Source organism: Dendrobates tinctorius, unplaced genomic scaffold (genome assembly GCF_039654945.1).
Source record: "Dendrobates tinctorius isolate UK_male_01 unplaced genomic scaffold, ASM3965494v1 ptg000016l, whole genome shotgun sequence".
Classification (NCBI taxonomy): Eukaryota; Metazoa; Chordata; class Amphibia; order Anura; family Dendrobatidae; genus Dendrobates; species Dendrobates tinctorius.
Genome location: NW_027361684.1, coordinates 68,445,042 through 68,469,023, shown reverse-complemented (window position 1 = coordinate 68,469,023; position 23,982 = coordinate 68,445,042). Strand labels below are relative to the sequence as shown.

The 23,982-nt window shown below is 47.6% G+C and overlaps 1 protein-coding gene across 3 annotated transcripts in view; it reads left to right on the top strand.

Annotated features, from left to right (window-relative positions):
* Positions 1-23,982, top strand: part of LOC141080610 (arylsulfatase D-like) — a 187,695-nt gene that overhangs the window by 138,487 nt on the left and 25,226 nt on the right. For all 3 annotated transcript variants that reach the window (XM_073565952.1, XM_073565951.1, XM_073565953.1), the window contains 2 exons: positions 5,906-6,040; positions 8,508-8,670. In XM_073565952.1, coding sequence (XP_073422053.1) covers positions 5,906-6,040; positions 8,508-8,670 — 298 coding nt within the window. The remainder of the gene's footprint in view (positions 1-5,905; positions 6,041-8,507; positions 8,671-23,982) is intronic.

Here is a 23,982-nt window from a genome sequence, read left to right as displayed (position 1 = left end):
ATTCCGTCTCTTGTCTTGTGCCATGTCTTGTGTCGTCTCTCGTGCCATGTTTGTCTTTGCCTTGCTTTGCCTTTTAGTCCTTCTGCTGTTCTCTGTCTTGCCTGTTTCGCCATGTCTGGTCTTTGCTATTCTGAGCCTTGTAGTACTTCTAATGTTCTTGTCTCAGCCTGGTTTTCCACACTCTGTCCTCTGGTGCTCTCTTGCACATTTCCAAGTCTAGTCCCAAAGTTCTCCCTTGGCCCGGCTCTGGGTTTCGGCCTACGCTCCGCTGCTAGACTCTGTCCTCGCTCTGACCTGGCTCTGTTTCTGCCTATGCTCCGCTCCGTGTTCCGTACCTTGTTTCTTGCCTAGTCTTGCCTTGTTCCTTGCCTTGAACCCCGGCGTGGGTTCCCCTTGGCCGTCTCCTGTGCCGTGGTAAGTGCCTCGTGTTTGTGTACAGCCATGTGCACTGGCCAGTGAGGTGTGCGTCCCGCGTGGCTCCTAGCACGTGTACTGCTCTGAACCCTGGCGTGGCTCCTAGCACGCACCCTGCCTTGAACCCTGGCGTGGCTCTTAGCACGCACCCTGCCTTGAACCCTGACCTTGGCGTGTCTCTACACACGCACTCTGTCTTGTACCTTGTGCTCTGGCGTGTCTTTACACATGCACCCTTTCTCGCTTTGAACCCTGGCGTGTCCCTTACACACGCACCTTGCTTTGCACCTCGTTTTGAACCCTGGCGTGTCCCCTACACACGCACCTTGCCTTGCACCTAGCCATGGACCTTGGCGTGTTCTCTAACACGCACTATGCCTGGATATCTGTCGTGCCTCCTTGCCTGAACCCTGGTTTGCCTGCCGGATGCCCGGAACCTGCCGATCGCTGCCAGAGATAGTAAGCTGGATGACTGCGGCCTGACGTCCGGAGCTGATGTTCGCAGCCTGATGCCTTGATCATGTCGATCATCGCCAGCGGTCCGGAGTCCGATGCCATTGTGCCTTTACCTGTACCTAGGCGTGCCACCTGGCACATACTAAGCTATGGACCTTGGCGTGCCAACGCGCGCACCTTGCACGTTTTGCTTGTTTTCACGTTTGCACTGAATGTGATCCTGAAGATCTTAATGAAGATACCTTGCACTTACCTCTTGTCTTGTCTTGTTTCCTGCTTGTCTCTGGTCGTCAGACACTCCCATAGTGTCCCCCTGAGCCAGCCGTCTGGTCCCAGCAGTCGTGGTGGTTCATCCCCTTCGTCTTGCCCCTGACACTCCCTGTATAGGAGGTGGATTCTCACAAGGTCAGCTCGCCCTCGGTGGGTGGGTGCCACGACCCAGAGGGTCCACTCAAAAAATGGGCTCCGCAGGAGCTGAGTCCGTCACAACTACACATTAAATCAACTTTTGGTATACCGTACATATGGTTACCTCTGCTTTAATAACAATAAAGGTGACTCAACAGGAGTAACCCCTTTTCTTTTTTTTTCTTTAACTCCTTCTTTAAACACAATATTCAAACACAAAATGGAAGTACTCGCCCTTCCTTTAACATGAGCACTTCCTCCCCTGTTTCCCCGCTGTGTCAGGAGAAAACAATAAACATAAAAAAACATTTTTCTTAACTTGGATGTGAAACTGTCCTTTAGGCTGCACAACGGTGCACCAAAGTCCCGGTAGTCCGGGCCATCTCCTGACGGCCGATGTTATGTCAATTCAGCAGGGAACCTCACAGCCGTGAGGTTCCCGGGATGTCTCGACTGTTCCTGGGCCCCGACTGTTCTTTTTTGCCCAGGGCTCAGGGGGTCATCTCCCTTCCGAGAGATGTGTCAAAAGGGGTAGAAGGGGCTGAAGGTGGTTCCACGGTGCGCGTTCCGCGCCATTTCTCTACTTGGGGACCAGGCCCTGGCACGGGCCGAAGGGAACTCCGCCGCCACATCATCGTTAACTGGCAGAAAAGTCTCAGGGGCAGAGCCAGCCTCAGTCGCCCATGCGCAGGGATTGGCACCCTCTCCACAGGCCCCAGTGATGCCTGGGGGTGCCCAGCACGGATGCTCAGTGACAGGAGCCTTAGGTCCCATGTCCCCACTGGGGGACAGCGCAGGGGCCTAGCAGTCCACCACCAGTGGTGGCGTGGGCGCTCTCATCTCTGGCGATGTCGTGGCTCCGCTCCATCCGGTCCCCAACTCCTGTAGATCCAACCGCAGGTGAGAGACCGGGGTCGTTGACCGGTGAGAAGCGGAGCGGAGAAGCTGGGGCCTGCTAGTGTGGACAGCAGATGGCTCCGCAGAGGCGGCGGAGCCCGACGACCCGGACGAAGCCGTGATCTGGAGTGGGGCCAGAGCAGCCGCGGACCTTGATGGGCAGGCCACAGCCGCGGTATGGAGTGCGGCAGAGAAAACATGGGTATCAGTGAGCAGGCCGCAGCTGGAACCGTGAGCGAGGCAGGGACGGCCGCGGGTGCTGCCGGGTAGGCCGCGGCCGGCGCCGCAAGTGGACCAGAGGCAGACGCGGAGCAGGCCGCAGCCGGGGACGAAGTAGCGGCATCCACGGAGGTCGAAGGGTAGGCCGCGGGGCCTGGCAGCCCAGCCACCGCGACGTTCCGGAACGAGGTCGAAGTGACGGCAGGTCTCGATGGATAGACCGCCGCTGGAAGATGGAGCGTGGCAGGAGTGGCCATGGGTCGGTTCCGCGCCGGCGACGCGGGACGTGGCGCCGCAGAGTGGGGTGGCTTGGGATCATTGGCCGAGGTGTCGGTCGGCCAGGCAGGGGCAGCGGGGTCATCCGGAGCCGGGGTCGCTGGAGAGCGGGAGGCCAAGTGGGGAGGCCGAGGGCCGGTGTCGGGGCCCTGGGGCCAGTCTCATGCTCGGGACATGGGGGCGGGACCTGCCTGCGGCGCCACCGGCGGTACTCTCACCTTTCCCGGCACCGCAGTTTCCTTCAGGCTGTTTCTCTGCTCTCCCAGAGGTCGGTCCGGGGTGTAGCTGACCTCCGCTGCTCCTCCGCAGCTCCCGCTCCCGTCGTCTGGCGTCCGCCGCTGCTCTTCATCCCGCCCTTCGGCAGGACCAGTCTCCAGGCCAGATGGCTCCGCAGGGACGGCCAGTAACAGTTCCTCCAGCGGCCGCCCCGGATAATCCACTTCAGCGCTAACCCCCTCCTGTTCGCAGGTCACCAGCGTTGGAGAAACACAGTGTCTCTTTCTGGTTTTCTTTTGCTGGCTCCAAACACAGTCCCGATTTGTATTCTACTCGGGCACCATCTTGCAAAGATTTTTTTTCTGTTCCGGATCCTCCGATGACAGCCAATGATCCGGACAAAGTCTCAGATTTGTAATCCACAGTTAAAGCAACTCGAGTTCTTTTGGGTACTTCTGTCGCAGGCTTTGCCGCTGAAGGTAGAGTATTAGTGCGGCGATCCTGCCGACTACGCCAAATGTAGTAATGGCCCGGATTGTGGGGGCGGTAAACTGCTTACCGCAACCAGACGACACAGACACCAGATGGAGGCAGACTTTGGTTGCAACAGTTCCGAGTTTATTGGCCGTCCTCCTGACGACCGTAGCCATACACCGCAGCACCTTTACAGCTCTCCGTATTCAGGCCCGGGTACCTTCCCCTTCCTTCAGTCATAGTGACGTTCCTCGTGGATCTTTCGCTGGGGCTGCCCTAGGCCTATCTACCACCAGCGCTTCACCAGTCTGAGGTCGTCGTCCAATTGGTACCCCCAGGGCCTCGTCTGTCCTGCGGTTCTTTGCGTCAGGGCCACCCCCTGACTATCTCTTCCTATCAGTCCCCTGGTCGAGCTCTCCACCGTTGTCAGTACTCCGTACTGAGTCTTCTCCTCCTGAGCTCCTCCCGAGACTAGCCTAGCCTGGAACCCTGTCCTATTTATCCCCTTCCTCGGGAATTTCCCTCCTGGGTTCCTATCTCCCCGTCCCCCATGACTAAGCGGTTTTGTAGCCCTAAGCTGCTGTCAAGTCCTGTTCTACGCTCCCCCTGCTATCTTGTGGTCAAATCTAGGTATTGCACTCCTTTTCTATCTTCCCCAGCTGTTTCCCTTCTGTCATTGCCAATATCCGTCTATAGTGCACAAACCATCCCTTCTCCCTTCAGTCAAGTCCGTCCGTCAAGTCACCTTCCCTACAATGACAAATCTAAGAGGTTGAGTGCCATCATCTCCAATCTGTTGGCCACGGAAATGCTGCCTTTCCATCTGGTAGATTTCCAAAAGCTGATGCCCATTGCAGTCCCCCAGTACCAGCTGCCCACTCACCATTACTTATGTAAGAAAATTGTGCCTGCGCTCCACCAGTATGTAGCAGACATTACTCGTTCCTTGAAAAAAATCAATGTCTGCCAGGCTACATTTCACCATTGACACTTGGATGAAAAAGCATGGCCAAGGGTGTTACATCTTGTTGACTGGGCACTGGGTGACTCTGGTGGCTGTGAGGGCAGGCGGGGAAGGGACTGCTCCACAAGTTTTGGAATCCCCAAGGCTTGCAGGGCACTTGGGGATGGAGAATTAAACCAGTAAACAGCAGAGGATGGAGAGCTAAACTACTGTGTGTAGTGTTAAGGTGGAGGAGAGAAGGAGATGCCACTTGATGCAGTGCTTGCCATCCACTGGAATACATGCTATTTCTGGACCTCACCTTCAAGGCTTACCGCTGTGCGTCTGCCAAAGAAAGGGAGTTCAGTAGCTCGTCCTGTAACTCAAGTTGTCAGTTTTCTTTGGATAGGACACGCCAGTGTTTGTTCAGTAGAGCTTTCAGTAACAGTACCACCTACCCCACATACACCTCAAACCCCAAGCCTACAGTATTTCCCCTTCCACCACAACCTAGCTTTTTCCCACTAATGTTGGATGTACCCTTCCCCTCTTTTAACCAGCTGTCTCACAACACTAGACCCAGACCTGTCAGTCAATTGTCACTAAATTAATAATCAGTATTTATTGGCTGATATAGCACAAAGGATTTATATTATGAAATTAGGCCTGATGACTGCACCAGAGTATTAGCCCAAACAATTTTAAGTAGGAAATGTGGACTCCTGACTGCACTACACTATTAGCAAAAACTAGTTAGATGCTGGAAGGTCTTTTTCACATTGGACAGGATTTTATCTAACTATATGAGAACTTGCAGCAGGAGCAGCCTCTCTGCACTGTTACACTGAGAAAATGGCACTAGCAAAACAACATGTCCGCTTTTTATATGGACATGTCATAGAGGAAAATGAAAAAGCTGGGTTTTACAATGTATCCGTGCTGACCATACAAGGACAGAAATATTCTGGAAAGCTTTATTGTGCCGACGCGTTTCATGGCCAATCTGCCACTTCCTCAGGGCCAATGGGATGTGGTGGTGCCCGCACAGCCCAACGCGTATCGCTGCCCGTAGCAGCTTCGTCAGGGGAAGCCGATGGTCTGACTGGAAAAAAAAATCACACATGTATTATGGACCAGACTAATGCATGCAATAAAAGCAAATTCCTGCACCCGTCCACAATGCAGACGAGTTAGTATCGTAGATAACATTCCTAGTACAGAGTAATGTTGCACTGCTGTATAAAGATCTTCTGTACTGCAATCCCTTGTGTGCAAACTTAAGCAAGTGAAAAAACTTCATTCATGCAAGCAGAATTCTTACGATTTTTGTTTGTTTAGATTTGAAAAAAAGACGTTTTCACAGTGACGAGTACCAGATATATTCTGGATGTGACCTACGTATTTTGTATTTTCCAGGTTTTCTAGTCTCCAGGTAATAGCAGTATAAGTAGAGCACCGTTTTATACTCCAGTTCCAGATGTGTATAATTTGCTACTTTTTGTTATTAGTTTTCATCGTTTGTGATTTCCTTTATTTCTGTGCACAGTAACCACTTTAATCGCTTCATAGCTCATAATTTTATCAATGAATATTTTTCTCCAGGTTCCGTTGTCGATGCTATCAATAATGCAGGACTACAGAACACCACAATGATCTATTTTGCCTCTGATCACGGAGGACATTTGGAAGGCAAAGATGGCAAGTTCCAAAATGGAGGATGGAATGGAATTTATAGAGGTGAGAAAAAAGTTTCTACTGTGATGTAAAGCAGGCAACATCTGTATTCTATACGGTCATGGTGACATTTCAGACATCTTCTTTGTTGGTGGAACGAGTGTTTGGCCTCATTCAGACATCCATTAATCATCGGCGTTTTATCCAAGATTTTCACAATGATACATGTACATATTAAATTCCATGGGCCGTTGATACAGTTGTGGCCAAAAGTATTGACACCCCTGCAATTCTGTCAGATAATACTCAGTTTCTTCCTGAAAATGATTGCAAACACAAATTCTTTGGTATTATTATCTTCATTTAATTTGTCTTAAATGAAAACACACAAAAAGAATTGTCCTAAACCCAAATTGGATATAATTCCACACCAAACATAAAAAAGAGGGTGGACAAAAGTATTGGCACTCCAAAGACCAGATTGTTCCTGTGTCTACCGTGCGCAGTGTCATCAAGAAGTTTAAAGCCCATGGCACTGTGGCTAACCTCCCTAGATGTGGACGGAAAAGAAAAATTGACAAGAGATTTCAACACAAGATTGTGCGGATGTTGGATAAAGAACCTCGACTAACATCCAAACAAGTTCAAGCTGCCCTGCAGTCCGAGGGTACAACAGTGTCAACCCGACTATCCGTCGGCGTCTGAATGAAAAGGGATTGTATGGTAGGAGACCCAGGAAGACCCCACTTCTTACCCCGAGACATAAAAAAGCCAGGCTGGAGTTTGCCAAAACTTACCTGAAAAAGCCTAAAATGTTTTGGAAGAATGTTCTCTGGTCAGATGAGACAAAAGTAGAGCTTTTTGGGCAAAGGCATCAACATAGGGTTTAAAGGAGAAAAAAAAGAGGCATTCAAAGAAAAGAACACGGTCCCTACAGTCAAACATGGCGGAGGTTCCCTGATGTTTTGGGGTTGCTTTGCTGCCTCTGGCACTGGACTGCTTGACCGTGTGCATGGCTTATGAAGTCAGAAGACTACCAACAAATTTTGCAGCATAATGTATTGCCCAGTGTGAGAAAGCTGGGTCTCCCTCAGAGGTCATGGGTCTTCCAGCAGGACAATGACCCAAAGCACACTTCAAAAAGCACAAGAAAATGGTTTGAGAGAAAGCACTGGAGACTTCTAAGGTGGCTAGCAATGAGTCCAGACTTGAATCCCATAGAACACCTGTGGAGAGATCTAAAAATGGCATTTTGGAGAAGGCACCCTTCAAATATCAGGGACCTGGAGCAGTTTGCCAAAGAAGAATGGTCTAAAATTCCATTACAGCATTGTAAGAAACTCATTGGTGGTTACCGGAAGCAGTTGGTCACAGTTATTTTGGCTAAAGGTTGTGCAACCAAGTATTAGGCTGAGGATGCCAATACTTTTGTCTGGCCCATTTTTCGCGTTTTGTGTGAAATGATCAATGTTTTGCTTTTTGCTTCATTCTCTTTTGTGTTTTTTCATTTAAGACAAATTAAATGAAGATAATACTACCAAAGAATTTGTGTTTGCAATCATTTTCAGGAAGAAACTGAGTATTATCTGACAGAATTGCAGGGGTGTCAATACTTTTGGCCACAACTGTTTGTCTGCGTTTGTTTTTGATCCGATATGGAAAGCAAAGTGGCACATTCAAATCTATGGGTTTGTGAAAATTACTTACAGCACATGGATAGAATCTACTGTATGTGCTATGTATGTGCTATCCATGATTAATATTGTAGTGGATAAGAAAATCTTTGCAGGGTTTAATTTTGTTTTATTATTTCATACATTAAAAAATCACTGATTTTAACCACTAATGAAAGTCGGAATGTTTTAGAGAATCTAGACCTTAAAGAGATTGTCCAGTCTAAATCGATAAGTGTGACTGCAGACTTGTGGATTTCCCCAGCACATGCACTTTGAGTATGTGTGTGTTGTATTTACTCCCGGCCAGTTCCAGTGTAATAGGCATGTGCTTGTCCCATACACTTGTATTGAGTGAGGCAGCGCCTTGACTTGTGATGCGGCTGTCCAGTGGGCATGGCCAACTAGAGAGCGCAGCCTCGCTCCATACAAATGTGTATGGAGTGAGGCTGAGTCCACTTGATGAGCCCTGGCCAGGAGTATGTATAACGTATACATACCCTCTGGTTCTGGCTCAGAAACCGGCGAATCCCCAGATGGGTATTTCATAAGTCGGCAGTCACACGATTTGGACCGGACAACCCCTTTAAGATTTCCACTGACTTTCTGCTCGCACTTGTCAGCAGTCAGTTGAGTACTGTGCCCATATACTGTTAATTACATCTTTCCTAGGAGGGGAGAGTTTTGAGGAAGGTGGACAATTTTCCTGGAAATGGCAGATCTGAAGTCGTATAACACAGTTTGATTCATGAAATATTGCTTATATTTCACCTATATTTTAATACCAGTCATGTAGAATTTATACAGTATTTATAACATTAATGAATGTAGGACATATACAATGCGTTATTTCCCAGGTGGAAAAAGTATGGCTGGCTGGGAAGGCGGGATCCGTGTACCAGGGATATTCCGATGGCCTGGTGTGATTCCTTCTAATGTGAAAATTGATGAACCTACAAGTCTAATGGACATCTATCCGACTGTGGTCTTCTTAGGTGGTGGAGAATTGCCTACAGACAGGTTTGTGTCAGATCTATTTTTAATTTTTAACCTTTAACCTCTTAGTATTGATAAAGCTATTAAAGAATGTTATGCTCAGCTGCAGTGCCTAAGACACACAGACAACTTTGGGTTAGAAAGTGGTGCTATATCCTAGCGACGTGCCATTTCTTACTGTAACAGAAACAGCATCAAGGGATATGCCAAATGTACTCAACTATTCCTAGTACATCTAGAAATATTAATGATAAATTATGGCTAAATTACATCCATGTGCGTGATGGTCCAAGTGTCAAGGATTTGGTGACTTATACAGATCTACAAATCCCTTAAATCCTTCACATGCAGATGTTTCCACCATTAAGTTTCTGTAAATTTCCTTAAAGATTACAATTCTCACAATACAAATTCAAGACATTATTGTCATGTTAAAAATAAAATCCTCAGCAGGCTGCAACCCATGTCAAAACTATTCACTGGCCATACATATCTGGCTTCTGACCGGATCACTCCACTGAAATTGCCCTAACAAATGTCACCAATGACCTGCTAACTGCCAAAGCCAAGCAACACTACTCTGTCCTCCTTCTCGTGGACCTGTCCTCTGCCTTTGACACAGTGGACCACTCCCTATTACTACAGACCCTCTGTGTTGTGAGTTCATTTTTCCTTTCACCATTGAGGTCTGATGAACTCCCTCCTCTGGTGAAGGAAGGTAGTGAGGCTGATTACCAAACACCTGGGCAGCTAGATGATGACTGGGTGGCTGGAATTGAGGACTGGATATAAGGCAGCCGACGCCCTTCTGCCTTGCTGGTGATCCTGCTGGATTCTTGGAGACCAGTCTGATTCCTGCGTCTCAAAGCTAAGTTTTTCTGCTCTGCTTTGTACTCTTCAGTTTTGTTTTTGTTTTGCCTTGTTTTTTGGGAGTTCTGCCATCCCCAGCCTGGGGTGAGCTGAATTCCATTTTTGTCTCTGATCTGTTGATCTTTTGCTCTGTCTTCAGAATATACCTGAGTGCTGATATAGTCTTTTGAAGCCTAGCGACTTCAGGGCCTGTTTTTCCTATCAGTCGGTTGGCTCATTTTGGATAGGGTTTTTGCGGATGGCAGACAGCAGCTTTCTTATCCTGTCCTATTTAGTTAGCTTGGGCCCCATCATTTGCTCAACCTATCTTTCTATCTGTGTTAGTGTTTTCATCTTGCTTCACCGTCATTATATGTTGAGGGCTGCCTATTGCTTTGGGGTCTGCTCTGGGGCAGTTTAGTTTTTCCCCTTTCTGTCTTTAGGCTATGTAGTTCTCCGGCTGTGATCAAGGGGTCTAGGGCACCGTAGAAACCCCCCACGGCTACTGCTAGTTGTTGTGGATAGGTTCAGGGGTCTGCAATCCGATAGCTGCCAACCTCTCTGTTTTTTCTGGACTTAGCTAGTATTTTGTTTTTTCCTCCTTCCGTGACTCATCATAACACTCTGATCTCTCTTGGCATCACAGACTTGGCCCTATCTTGAATCGCATCATACCTAACAGACCAGACATTCAGTATCTCCCACTCCCTCCCCACCTCCTCACCTCATCCCCTTTCTGTCTGAGTCCCGCAAGGTTCAGTCCTAGGGCCCCTGCTCTTCTCCATTTATACTTTCGGACTGGGACAGCTCATAGAATCTCACGGCTTTCAGTACCACCTCTATGCTGATGACACACAGATCTACATCTCTGGACGAGATATCACCTCCCTACTAACCAGAATCCCACAATGTCTGTGCACTATTTCATCATTCTTCTCCACTACATTTCTAAAACTTAATATGGACAAAACAGAGTTCATCATCTTTCCCCCATCTCACTCACCCCTCCCAACAAACCTATCCATTAAAGTAAATGGCTGCTTACTCTACCCAGTCCCACAAGCTCGCTGCCTCGGGGTAATCCTTGACTCTGATCTCTCCAACAAACCACATATCTAATCCCTTCCCACTTCCTGTCAACTGTGAGGTAGCGCTGTGATTTACTTGGGGAATTCTCGCTTGCAGACACAAAACCAGATCCGGCACGGATTTTCCATCAAATCAATACAGTCCTTGCAGTTTATTCACCATCATAAACCATCACAGCAACAGACAGTTCACTTAACAGCGTAATCAGCATAGCGTCCATTACAGAGTTTCCCTCTGTTAGCAATGTCCTACAGTCATATAGGCTATGCAGTATTTCATGTGCAGGCTTCCTAGCCCCAAGTTATCTCACCCACGTCCAGGTAACCTCACGGTTCCTTTATCATGCAGCCGACATTCATTCCCTCCAGTGAACTAACAGGTGCTGGCAGCCATTACACACAGACACTCCACACGTGCTGTCAGACAGGAAGCTCCATCTCAGCGGGACCTTCCACACTGGACCAACCAGGTCCCAGCATTCACCACATGTGACTTACCCTGGCCACATTATAGCCACGCCCACTGGGTCACATGACTATGACCTCATCACAGGTCCTTCACACACTCACATAGCCTTTTACTACAGGCGTTTTTTCAGACACACCCCTGGGTGGGTTTGTAGGTAACCAGAACCCGCCCATCTCTCTAGTTACCTGGAGACTTCTCCCTTATACTTCGAAACAACACCTCAGCAATATCATTGCTGATCAATACGCATACCTAAGTCTCCATCTCAAGGCCACCCACCTTGAGATACATAACCATCCTTCAGGATTCTGCCACTCATCCGTTCTCTTGGGACATCCACACAGTGCCCCCTAGTGGCCACATTGGTTACCACACCACACAATCTAAACTCAAAAACATCTCCCAGATCGGTACATTCCTCAACCTAGAATCTGCAAAAACTCTAGTGCATGCCCTCATCATCTCCCGTACTGCAACCTCCTGCTCTGTGGCCTCACCTCTAACACTCTCGCGCCCCTCCAATCTATCCTAAACTCTGCTGCCCGACTAATCCACCATCCCACCGCTATTCCCCGGCCTCTCTTCTTTGTCAGTCTCTTCACTGGCTCCCCATTACCCAGAGACTCCTGCTCAAAACCCTAACCATGGCATTCAAAGCCATCCACAACCTGTCTCCTCCATACATCTGTGACCTGGTTTCCCAGTACCAACCTCCAATCCTCACAAGATCTCCTTCTCTACTCTCCTCATATCTCCTCTTCCCACAATCACATACAAGCTTTATCCCACTCATCCCCCCTCCTCTGGATCTCTCTACCCCAACATATCAGACTCTCGCCTAACATGGAAACCTTCAAAAGGAACCTGGAGACCTACCTCTTCCGACAAGCCTACAACCTGCAGTAACTACCGATCCACCAAATCACTGCACGACCTGCTCTGCCCTCACCTATTGTATCCTCACTAGAGTTGAGCGAAACGGGTCGGCCAAATTCAGAATCCGCCGACTTTGGCTAAAGTCGGGTTTTGCCGATCGAAACCCGACCATAGCGTGAGGTCGGCCATGAGGTCACTGACTTGAGTGCCAAAGTCGCGTTTCCCACAATCCTTTCAGCGCCTTTTCTCAGCCAATCATCAAGGACGCACACTGTGGGCAACATGATTACGTCGGCAGCGGCCCCCACCATGTTAGAGAAGGGCATGCAAGTGATTGGCTGGCTTTGTGTGGCGTCACAGTGCTATAAAAGACCGTGACCGCCGACCGCCATCTTACTTCTGCCGATCTTAGCATAGGGAGAGGTTGCTGCTGATCGTTCTCAATAGGGAGAGTTTTTAGGCAGGGAAAAACTAAAAAAAATTGCTTCTGCTGATAGCAAATGTCACGGTAAAACACAACAGTATAGTGTGCAGTGACAGGGGAGGATATAATGTATTTGTGTGCAGCAGCTCTGTTGGTTATTAGGCTGCCTTATAAGGCTCCCTGATAGCTGTATTGCTGTTTGCACACTGCTGTGCAGAGTGCTTTTTTAAAAGCAAAAATATTTTTTTTTCCTTTTCTCTGCATAGTTAGCAAGCGTTCATTTTTTCACACTTTTTTCTGCAGCAGCTCTTTTGGTGATTAGGCTGCCTTATAAGGGTACCTGATAGCTGCATTGCTGTTTGCTCTGTCTTCAGAATATACCTGAGTGCTGATATAGTCTTTTGAAGCCTAGCGACTTCAGGGCCTGTTTTTCCTATCAGTCGGTTGGCTCATTTTGGATAGGGTTTTTGCGGATGGCAGACAGCAGCTTTCCTATCCTGTCCTATTTAGTTAGCTTGGGCCCCATCATTTGCTCAACCTATCTTTCTATCTGTGTTAGTGTTTTCATCTTGCTTCACCGTCATTATATGTTGAGGGCTGCCTATTGCTTTGGGGTCTGCTCTGGGGCAGTTTAGTTTTTCCCCTTTCTGTCTTTAGGCTATGTAGTTCTCCGGCTGTGATCAAGGGGTCTAGGGCACCGTAGAAACCCCCCACGGCTACTGCTAGTTGTTGTGGATAGGTTCAGGGGTCTGCAATCCGATAGCTGCCAACCTCTCTGTTTTTTCTGGACTTAGCTAGTATTTTGTTTTTTCCTCCTTCCGTGACTCATCATAACACTCTGATCTCTCTTGGCATCACAGACTTGGCCCTATCTTGAATCGCATCATACCTAACAGACCAGACATTCAGTGTCTCCCACTCCCTCCCCACCTCCTCACCTCATCCCCTTTCTGTCTGAGTCCCGCAAGGTTCAGTCCTAGGGCCCCTGCTCTTCTCCATTTATACTTTCGGACTGGGACAGCTCATAGAATCTCACGGCTTTCAGTACCACCTCTATGCTGATGACACACAGATCTACATCTCTGGACGAGATATCACCTCCCTACTAACCAGAATCCCACAATGTCTGTGCACTATTTCATCATTCTTCTCCACTACATTTCTAAAACTTAATATGGACAAAACCGAGTTCATCATCTTTCCCCCATCTCACTCACCCCTCCCAACAAACCTATCCATTAAAGTAAATGGCTGCTTACTCTACCCAGTCCCACAAGCTCGCTGCCTCGGGGTAATCCTTGACTCTGATCTCTCCAACAAACCACATATCTAATCCCTTCCCACTTCCTGTCAACTGTGAGGTAGCGCTGTGATTTACTTGGGGAATTCTCGCTTGCAGACACAAAACCAGATCCGGCACGGATTTTCCATCAAATCAATACAGTCCTTGCAGTTTATTCACCATCATAAACCATCACAGCAACAGACAGTTCACTTAACAGCGTAATCAGCATAGCGTCCATTACAGAGTTTCCCTCTGTTAGCAATGTCCTACAGTCATATAGGCTATGCAGTATTTCATGTGCAGGCTTCCTAGCCCCAAGTTATCTCACCCACGTCCAGGTAACCTCACGGTTCCTTTATCATGCAGCCGACATTCATTCCCTCCAGTGAACTAACAGGTGCTGGCAGCCATTACACACAGACACTCCACACGTGCTGTCAGACAGGAAGCTCCATCTCAGCGGGACCTTCCACACTGGACCAACCAGGTCCCAGCATTCACCACATGTGACTTACCCTGGCCACATTATAGCCACGCCCACTGGGTCACATGACTATGACCTCATCACAGGTCCTTCACACACTCACATAGCCTTTTACTACAGGCGTTTTTTCAGACACACCCCTGGGTGGGTTTGTAGGTAACCAGAACCCGCCCATCTCTCTAGTTACCTGGAGACTTCTCCCTTATACTTCGAAACAACACCTCAGCAATATCATTGCTGATCAATACGCATACCTAAGTCTCCATCTCAAGGCCACCCACCTTGAGATACATAACCATCCTTCAGGATTCTGCCACTCATCCGTTCTCTTGGGACATCCACACAGTGCCCCCTAGTGGCCACATTGGTTACCACACCACACAATCTAAACTCAAAAACATCTCCCAGATCGGTACATTCCTCAACCTAGAATCTGCAAAAACTCTAGTGCATGCCCTCATCATCTCCCGTACTGCAACCTCCTGCTCTGTGGCCTCACCTCTAACACTCTCGCGCCCCTCCAATCTATCCTAAACTCTGCTGCCCGACTAATCCACCATCCCACCGCTATTCCCCGGCCTCTCTTCTTTGTCAGTCTCTTCACTGGCTCCCCATTACCCAGAGACTCCTGCTCAAAACCCTAACCATGGCATTCAAAGCCATCCACAACCTGTCTCCTCCATACATCTGTGACCTGGTTTCCCAGTACCAACCTCCAATCCTCACAAGATCTCCTTCTCTACTCTCCTCATATCTCCTCTTCCCACAATCACATACAAGCTTTATCCCACTCATCCCCCCTCCTCTGGATCTCTCTACCCCAACATATCAGACTCTCGCCTAACATGGAAACCTTCAAAAGGAACCTGGAGACCTACCTCTTCCGACAAGCCTACAACCTGCAGTAACTACTGATCCACCAAATCACTGCACGACCTGCTCTGCCCTCACCTATTGTATCCTCACTAGAGTTGAGCTAAACGGGTCGGCCAAATTCAGAATCCGCCGACTTTGGCTAAAGTCGGGTTTTGCCGATCGAAACCCGACCATAGCGTGAGGTCGGCCATGAGGTCACTGACTTGAGTGCCAAAGTCGCGTTTCCCACAATCCTTTCAGCGCCTTTTCTCAGCCAATCATCAAGGACGCACACTGTGGGCAACATGATTACGTCGGCAGCGGCCCCCACCATGTTAGAGAAGGGCATGCAAGTGATTGGCTGGCTTTGTGTGGCGTCACAGTGCTATAAAAGACCGTGACCGCCGACCGCCATCTTACTTCTGCCGATCTTAGCATAGGGAGAGGTTGCTGCTGATCGTTCTCAATAGGGAGAGTTTTTAGGCAGGGAAAAACTAAAAAAAATTGCTTCTGCTGATAGCAAATGTCACGGTAAAACACAACAGTATAGTGTGCAGTGACAGGGGAGGATATAATGTATTTGTGTGCAGCAGCTCTGTTGGTTATTAGGCTGCCTTATAAGGCTCCCTGATAGCTGTATTGCTGTTTGCACACTGCTGTGCAGAGTGCTTTTTTAAAAGCAAAAATATTTTTTTTTCCTTTTCTCTGCACAGTTAGCAAGCGTTCATTTTTTCACACTTTTTTCTGCAGCAGCTCTTTTGGTGATTAGGCTGCCTTATAAGGGTACCTGATAGCTGCATTGCTGTTTGCACACTGCTGTGCAGACTGCTTTTTTAAAAGCACAAATCCTTTTATTCCTTTTTTTCTGCACAGTAGATACTGAGCGTAAATTTTTTCACACACCGTATAGAGGTGTACGTTCCTCACACACTACCGTGTACTGACTGGTATCACGGACAAATACATGCTATATGTGTGTGACTACGTAAAAAAATACACGGAGATTAACATTTTTCCATACATACACCGTATAGAGGTGTCCGATTCTCAAACAGTATCGGATATCTGGTGTTTTTATTACGGTCACATCTCCACAGAGTCAGCGTGTGTGTGTGACACTCCGTAAATACATATATGGACATTACCATTTCTCCATACACCGTATTGACTGCTGTCCGATTATCAAACAGTATCGGATATCTGGTGTTCTTATTACTGTCACATCTCCACAGAGTCAGCGTGTGTGTGTGACACTCCGTAAATACATATACGGACATTTCCATTTATCCATACACCATATTGACTGCTGTCCGATTCTCAAACAGTATCGGATATCTGGTGTTCTTATTATGGTCACATCTACACAGAGTCAGCGTGTGCGCGTGACACTCCGTAAATACATATACGGAGATTGACATTTTCACCAACAACGTATACAGCTGTACACTTCTGATACAGTACCGTATATCTGCTTGTTGGATTACGGTGAAATACATACTTGGTGAGCGCCTGTGACTCACAAAATATATACGGAGATTTCACTTTTTACATACACCTTACACAGCTGTACGCTCCTCATGCAGTACCATTTCTCTGCTGGTCTTTTTGGTACATTTTCCCAAACATGAGGAAGTATGGTGGAAGAGGCTGCGGACGTGGGCGGGGGGGCGCAGCTGGTACTTAAGTTTGGTGGTGCATCAGCTGGTTCTGGGACCTTCGCATTGCCAAAATGATGAGAGATGACGACTACTGGTTGGCCAGCATCCTCGATCCACGCTATAAAGTCGAACTACACAACATCATGCCACAGGAGAACCTTGAGCTAATATTGGCTAACAAACAAGCAACTCTGGTAAACCGTTTGAGGCATTCCCAGCACACAGCAGTGGAGCTGGTTCTCTCATGAGCCGTAGTGGGCAAAATGGAAGAGGTGTTCGTGGTGCACACAGCCAAACTGGCGTTGGAGACAGGGGTTTCTTGACCATGTTGTGGTCTGATTTCTCAAGTACCGCGCAGACGACAGGTAATACAGAATCGATTGCAAGTGACAGGAGACAGCAGTTGTCAACTATGGTTACAAGCTACTTCTCCTCCCATATCAAGGTTCTCCCTCACAGGTCATTCCCCTTTGAATATTGGGCCTCAAAACTGGACACATGGCCTGAATTGGCACAATATGCCTTACAGGAGCTCACTTGCCCTGCTGGTAGCGTGCTATCTGAATGAGTCTTCAGTGCTGCTGGATCAATCCTGACAGAAAAAAGGACCTGTCTGTCGACCCAATATGTGGATGATCTATCCTTCATTAAAATGAACGATGCATGGGTTTCCAAGGATTTTGTCCCACCTTCCCCTGATAGCACATAGGTTGGCAGAAAAAAGGCTCGCTTTTGTCCTCCTATTCCTCGGACTTCTCCAATTCCTCCATTTGCAGCTGCTGAAAGTCCAGCCTACACATAAACATATGCAATTTTTTAAACCTCCCTAACTGTGCTGCCCCCCCCACAGGACCAGAGTCACCACCTGGCGCCACGGGCAAGTGCTGTTGCCCTGAACAGGTGTGTGTGCCCACCCTTGGGTGACGGCACTGGCACAGGGCCTCTCATAGTACAATAAAGTGTCTCTGACGGTGGGAGGGCCCACTCGCCATCAGACACACTGCCGTACTATGAGGGGCCCTGTGCCAGTACCGGCGCCCACGACTGGGACCACCCTGCTTGCTCAGGGACACAGCACTTGCAATACTTACCTCTCCCTGCTCCACCGCTGTGTAGTCTGGCCGGTTAAATCCTTCACAGGAACGGCCACTACAAATTTGGTGTACTAATCGAAGATGGTTAAGATGTAGCTATGTCCTGTCCTGCTGGCCTCTACCTTCAGATGATCAATGGCTACCATTTGTAATGGACGTCAACTCACAATCAGCTGCAGTGGTGCTTTATGATCACCTTTCACATTTTTCATAGTCATAGACGTGTGACCTTCCTGCCACCATTTTTCAATGTCTAATGGCAATCCAATAGAATCCCCTACGGCCTGTGGCATCTGTGTTTTGCACTCCAAAGTGACCAGACAGATACTGATAGGCAGTGAGGACCATGTCTACAGCTCTCCCTGCGATCACAATGTGATGGAGACGAGTAACAGTGATGGGATCGACGCTACTGTGATACAGCAACCCTTTCTTCACTAATTTCCGTTTTAGCTGTATCCACAGTAAAAGTAATTGAGGGTCAGCATCGCCTCTGCTAATTCTCCCGGGAGGTTTTCCCATGATTAGTATTTCAAACTTTTCTGAAATCACTCAACTTTCCATCTGTACTTTTATCCATCTAGCTTCCTGTAGCGGAGAGTCTGGACTGGCTTACTGAGACTGAAATATATACGAAGATTTCAGAGTACCCCAACACTGTATAATGGTGTACGTTTCGAATACATTTCCCTTTTTCTCGTTTTTATATTCTTGTGTAATCCATACTGAGCCTGTGAACGTCTGTCTGTAACTCCAGAAATATATTTGTACAATTAAGATTACCCCAACACTGTATACAGCTGTATGCTTGTGATACCTTGCCCATTTAATGCTTTTTGTATTGTGGTCTAATCCATACTGAGCCAGTGACAGTCTGTTTCTGACTCTCGAAATATATACTGAGATTTACAATGCCCCCTACACCATATACAGCTGTACGCTTCTGATCCATTACCCTTTTACTGCATTTTATATTGTGTAATCCATACTGACCCTGAGAGCGTCTGTGTCTGCCTCCTGAAATAAATAGGGAGATTTGCAATGTTTAAACAATACTATATCTACCTTGTATCTGGTGAAACAGTACCCTTTTTCTACTTTTCATATTCTTGGCTAATGCATACTGAGAGCGTCTGTGTCTGCCTCCAGAAATGTCTACGGAGATTTTGAATGTTTAAACTATACTATATATACAGTGGGGAAAAAAAGTATTTAGTCAGTCAGCAATAGTGCAAGTTCCACCACTTAAAAAGATGAGAGGCATCTGTAATTTACATCATAGGTAGACCTCAACTATGGGAGACAAACTGAGAAAAAAAAATCCAGAAAATCACATTGTCTGTTTTTTTTTCATTTTATTTGCATATTATGGTGGAAAATAAGTATTTGGTCAGAAACAAGCAATCAAGATTTCTGTCTCTCACAGACCTGTAACTTCTTCTTTGAGTCTCCTCTTTCCTCCACTCATTACCTGTAGTAATGGCACCTGTTTAAACTTGTTATCAGTATAAAAAGACACCTGTGCACACCCTCAAACAGTCTGACTCCAAACTCCACTATGGTGAAGACCAAAGAGCTGTCAAAGGACACCAGAAACAAAATTGTAGCCCTGCACCAGGCTGGGAAGACTGAATCTGCAATAGCCAACCAGCTTGGAGTGAAGAAATCAACTGTGGGAGCAATAATTAGAAAATGGAAGACATACAAGACCACTGATAATCTCCCTTGATCTGGTGCTCCACGCAAAATCCCACCCCGTGGGGTCAGAATGATCACAAGAACGGTGAGTAAAAATCCCAGAACCACGCGGGGGGACCTAGTGAATGAACTGCAGAGAGCTGGGACCAATGTAACAAGGCCTACCATAAGTAACACACTACGCCACCATGGACTCAGATCCTGCAGTGCCAGACGTGTCCCACTGCTTAAGCCTGTACATGTCCGGGCCCGTCTGAAGTTTGCTAGAGAGCATTTGGATGATCCAGAGGAGTTTTGGGAGAATGTCCTATGGTCTGATCAAACCAAACTGGAACTGTTTGGTAGAAACACAACTTGTCGTGTTTGGAGGAAAAAGAATACTGAGTTGCATCCATCAAACACCATACCTACTGTAAAGCATGGTGGTGGAAACATCATGCTTTGGGGCTGTTTCTCTGCAAAGGGGCCAGGACGACTGATCCGGGTACATGAAAGAATGAATGGGGCCATGTATCGTGAGATTTTGAGTGCAAACCTCCTTCCATCAGCAAGGGCATTGAAGATGAAACATGGCTGGGTCTTTCAACATGACAATGATCCAAAGCACACCGCCAGGGCAACGAAGGAGTGGCTTCGTAAGAAGCATTTCAAGGTCCTGGAGTGACCTAGCCAGTCTCCAGATCTCAACCCTATAGAAAACCTTTGGAGGGAGTTGAAAGTCCGTGTTGCCAAGCGAAAAGCCAAAAACATCACTGCTCTAGAGGAGATCTGCATGGAAGAATGGGCCAACATACCAACAACAGTGTGTGGCAACCTTGTGAAGACTTACAGAAAACGTTTGACCTCTGTCATTGCCAACAAAGGATATATCACAAAGTATTGAGATGAAATTTTGTTTCTGACCAAATACTTATTTTCCACCATAATATGCAAATAAAATGAAAAAAAAAACAGACAATGTGATTTTCTGGATTTTTTTTTCTCAGTTTGTCTCCCATAGTTGAGGTCTACCTATGATGTAAATTACAGACGCCTCTCATCTTTTTAAGTGGTGGAACTTGCACTATTGCTGACTGACTAAATACTTTTTTTCCCCACTGTACCTTGTATCTGGTGATACTGTACACTTTTTCTCCTTTTTTGATTGTTGTCGAATCCATACTGGCCATGACAGCATCTGTGCCTGCCTCCAAAAACATAAACGTAGATTTTGTTGAAACTATACTATATAGCCCTGGTATCTGGTGTGAAACGCCACGCAGGGCCGGGGGTTACTAAGTACCGGGCCTTTCAGGCTCTTTTAAGGGTCAAGTATGTCACGGTGGTGATTGGGACCCAATACGTGGCCCTGGGTGTCCAATAAAGAAGATGACAGTTCAGATCAGGGGGAAGATGGTATGATAATTAATTTGGAAATGGGAGATTGTAACGCCACCCGTGATACTCGGCTAGGGTAGCCGTCGCTGCAATTCATATCCTCTGGGATGGTGTTAAAGCATCCAAGATGATGTTGAGATGGTGCTTGTGAGCCGTTGACGGTGATGGTGAGTGTAGTGTGTGTAGCAGGCGAGTTGTAAAAGACAACAAGGACACAGTTGGATGCAGTTTCTGAGTTTTTCCTCAAAAGTTTTGTGCACAAGATGACCCGCTTGGTACTGTGTCCTCCGAGGGAGGGGTCCGGCAAACTCCAACGTAGATCAGGAACACCTGTTCAAGACTCCTCCTTGTGTATCCTTTTTAGGCCATGTCTCTATGCTGATCTCTCCCTTCCTTCCTGCTGTGCGCCTATGCAAACAGTGTCCCAAGCCGGCAGCCACGGATCACACCGGGCGACGTGGGTCAGACCCCGGGGTCCTTTATTCCAACTGCTGCCTTCTTGAGTTTTGAATGCGGCTGCGACTGAGGCACTTAAAATTACATCAGCCTCCGTCTTTCTAGCTGAGCGCTGTATTTCTCCACTACCTTCAGGAGCCAACTTCCCGAACGAGGCCTGGTCCTTCCTTCTACAGAAACGGGCTTCACAGGTGGCTTATTGCACTTCCCGTGCCCCAAGGACCCCTTCCTTCCAGTATAGAAGCTGGGCAAAGATGTTTCTCTCTTCTCTGACCCTCAGCCCTCTCACAGCAATCCTTACTCTGTCCTGTCACCGACTGACAACTCTCTAGAAAGATCCCTTTACCTCAGACTAGCTGCACCCACCAACTGTCACCTTGCTCTCTCTCATTGGATGGCCACTGTTGTGAGCTCATTTTCGGGTTTGCCTCTGGCTTCTGGTGAGGGTTATGGAGCTGGCTGTGCTGACAGAGGAGTAGTGAGTTCTCTATCTGGACTCCCTCTGTTGGTGAAGGGAGGTAATGAAGCTGATCTAAATGGCAGAGACCGGCCACCTGAGGAAGAGGACTGCGATTGGACATCAGGAGTTTCTGATTGGATTTAAGGCAGCCGACTCCCTAGTTTCTTGCTGGTGATTTTTCCTGACTGTGGCTTCTGGTTTCCAGTTTGGTTCCCGCCTTCCTAAAGCTAAGTTTTCTCTGCTATTGTTCATATGAGTTTTTGTCTGGTTTACTTAGTTTTTGTGTTCAGTCAGCCCTGGCTGGGACTGGGCTGAATCCCCATTTTGTCTCTGATCAGTTGATCTCTTTTGCTCTGTCTTCAGAATATACCTGAGTGCTGATATAGTGATTTGAAGTCTAGCGACTTCAGGGCCTTTTTCTATCAGACGTATTGGACATTTTTTTTGGCAGGGTTTTTTGCGTGATTGCAGACAGCAGCTTTTCTTTCCTGTCCTTTCTAGTTAGTGAGGGCCCCATCGTTTGCTCAGCCTATCTTTCTATCTGTGTCTGTGTTTTCATCTTGTTTCACCGACAATACATGTTGGGGGCTGTCTATTGCTTTGGGGTCTGATCTGGGGCAGTTTAGATTTTCCCTTTCTTTCTTTAGGCTTATTTAGTTCTCCGGCCGTGACGAGGCGTCTAGGACCACCGTAGGCACGCTCCACGGCTACTGCTAGTTGTTGTGGATAGGATCAGGGGTCTAGTTACCAACCTCACCGGTTTTCTGAGCTTAGCTTGCTTTTTGTTTTTTCCTCCTCGGTGACTCATTCATAACAGGCCACAATCACTCCACTACCTAAGTTCCTCCCACTCCTACCTTCCACACTAACCCCCAACACCCTTTCCTATTCAGTCTGGGATGAGGCCATCCTCCCGCCGGGTACACCCAGATGCCCTGACTAACTAGTGTGTGTGTTGAGTGCAGGGTTAGGAGTCCTGAGTGGTGATATCTCCTTACCTGAGGGTGGGATACCACACCTTTGGATGAGGTGCAGTACCTCTGTGGCGACCGTACCCTCAGGGGCGCCATAGTACCCTTTCTCAATGTTCTATACTGGGCCTGAGAGCATCTGTGTTTGCCTCCTGAAATGTATACGGATATTCAGTATGTTCAGGGGCGGACACAGACTGTAGTGGGCCGCTGTGCAAGAAATTTTTCGGGCCCCCCTTGCCCTTCATAGGGAAACAAAGTTATGTAAACATATACATTGTAATATTTATTTAGAATGCAACTATCAAATCTAAATAGTAAAGTTTAATTTTTTACTAAATATGCAACATGTAAGTTAGGGTGCCTTCACATAGGCGAGTTTTTTGTATCCGATGAGATCAGGTGAAAACTGCATCTGACTTGATATGGTTTTTCTTTTTGCCCTTAAGGATGCTTTCACACTGGCGTTTTTCGACACTAGCAGCAGATCTGGCAGACTTCTGCACCTCTGACGCCTAACGAGCGACTTGTGGCACTGATCCGGCAAGTCCTATTCATTCTCTATCGGTAGAGTTGAGCGAAACGGGTCGAAAAATTTCAAAAGTCACCGACTTTTGGCAAAGTCGGGTTTCGTGAAACGAAACCCGACCCTAGGATGAGGTCGGCCACGAGGTCGGCGACTTACGCGCCAAAGTCGCGTTTCAAAAGTTTGTTTTGCGCTCTTTTTCAGCCAATCAGGATCCACGGACACTGTGGGCAACGTGATGACATAGGCACGGGTCACCACCATCTTACAGAAGGGCATGCAAGTGATTGGCTTGCTTTGGGGGGGCGTCACAGGGGGTATAAAAGGGCGTGCACGCCGACCGCCATGTTACTCATGCTGATCTCAGAATAGAGAGAGCTGCTGCTGCTGCTGATTTTGTAGGGAGAGCGTTAGGCAGGGAAGAAGACACCAAAAACTGCTTCTGCTGCTAGCGATTTTGCCTGTACAGCACACCAGTCACTGTGTGTGCAGTGCAAGTGGAGGCTATATAGTGGTGAATCAGTGGTGTTGGTTGTTGGGCTGCCTTCTAAGGCTTCCTGACATTCCTGCATTGCTGTTTACCCACTGCTCCGCAAACTGCTTTTTTAAAAGCAATCCCAATTTTTTTTTTTGTCCTGCTGAGAAGAAAAAAAAAACTGCTTCTGCTGCTAGCGATTTTGCCTGTACAACACACCAGTCACTGTGTGTGCAGTGCAAGGGGAGGCTATATAGTGGTGTATCAGTGGTGTTGGTTGTTGGGCTGCCT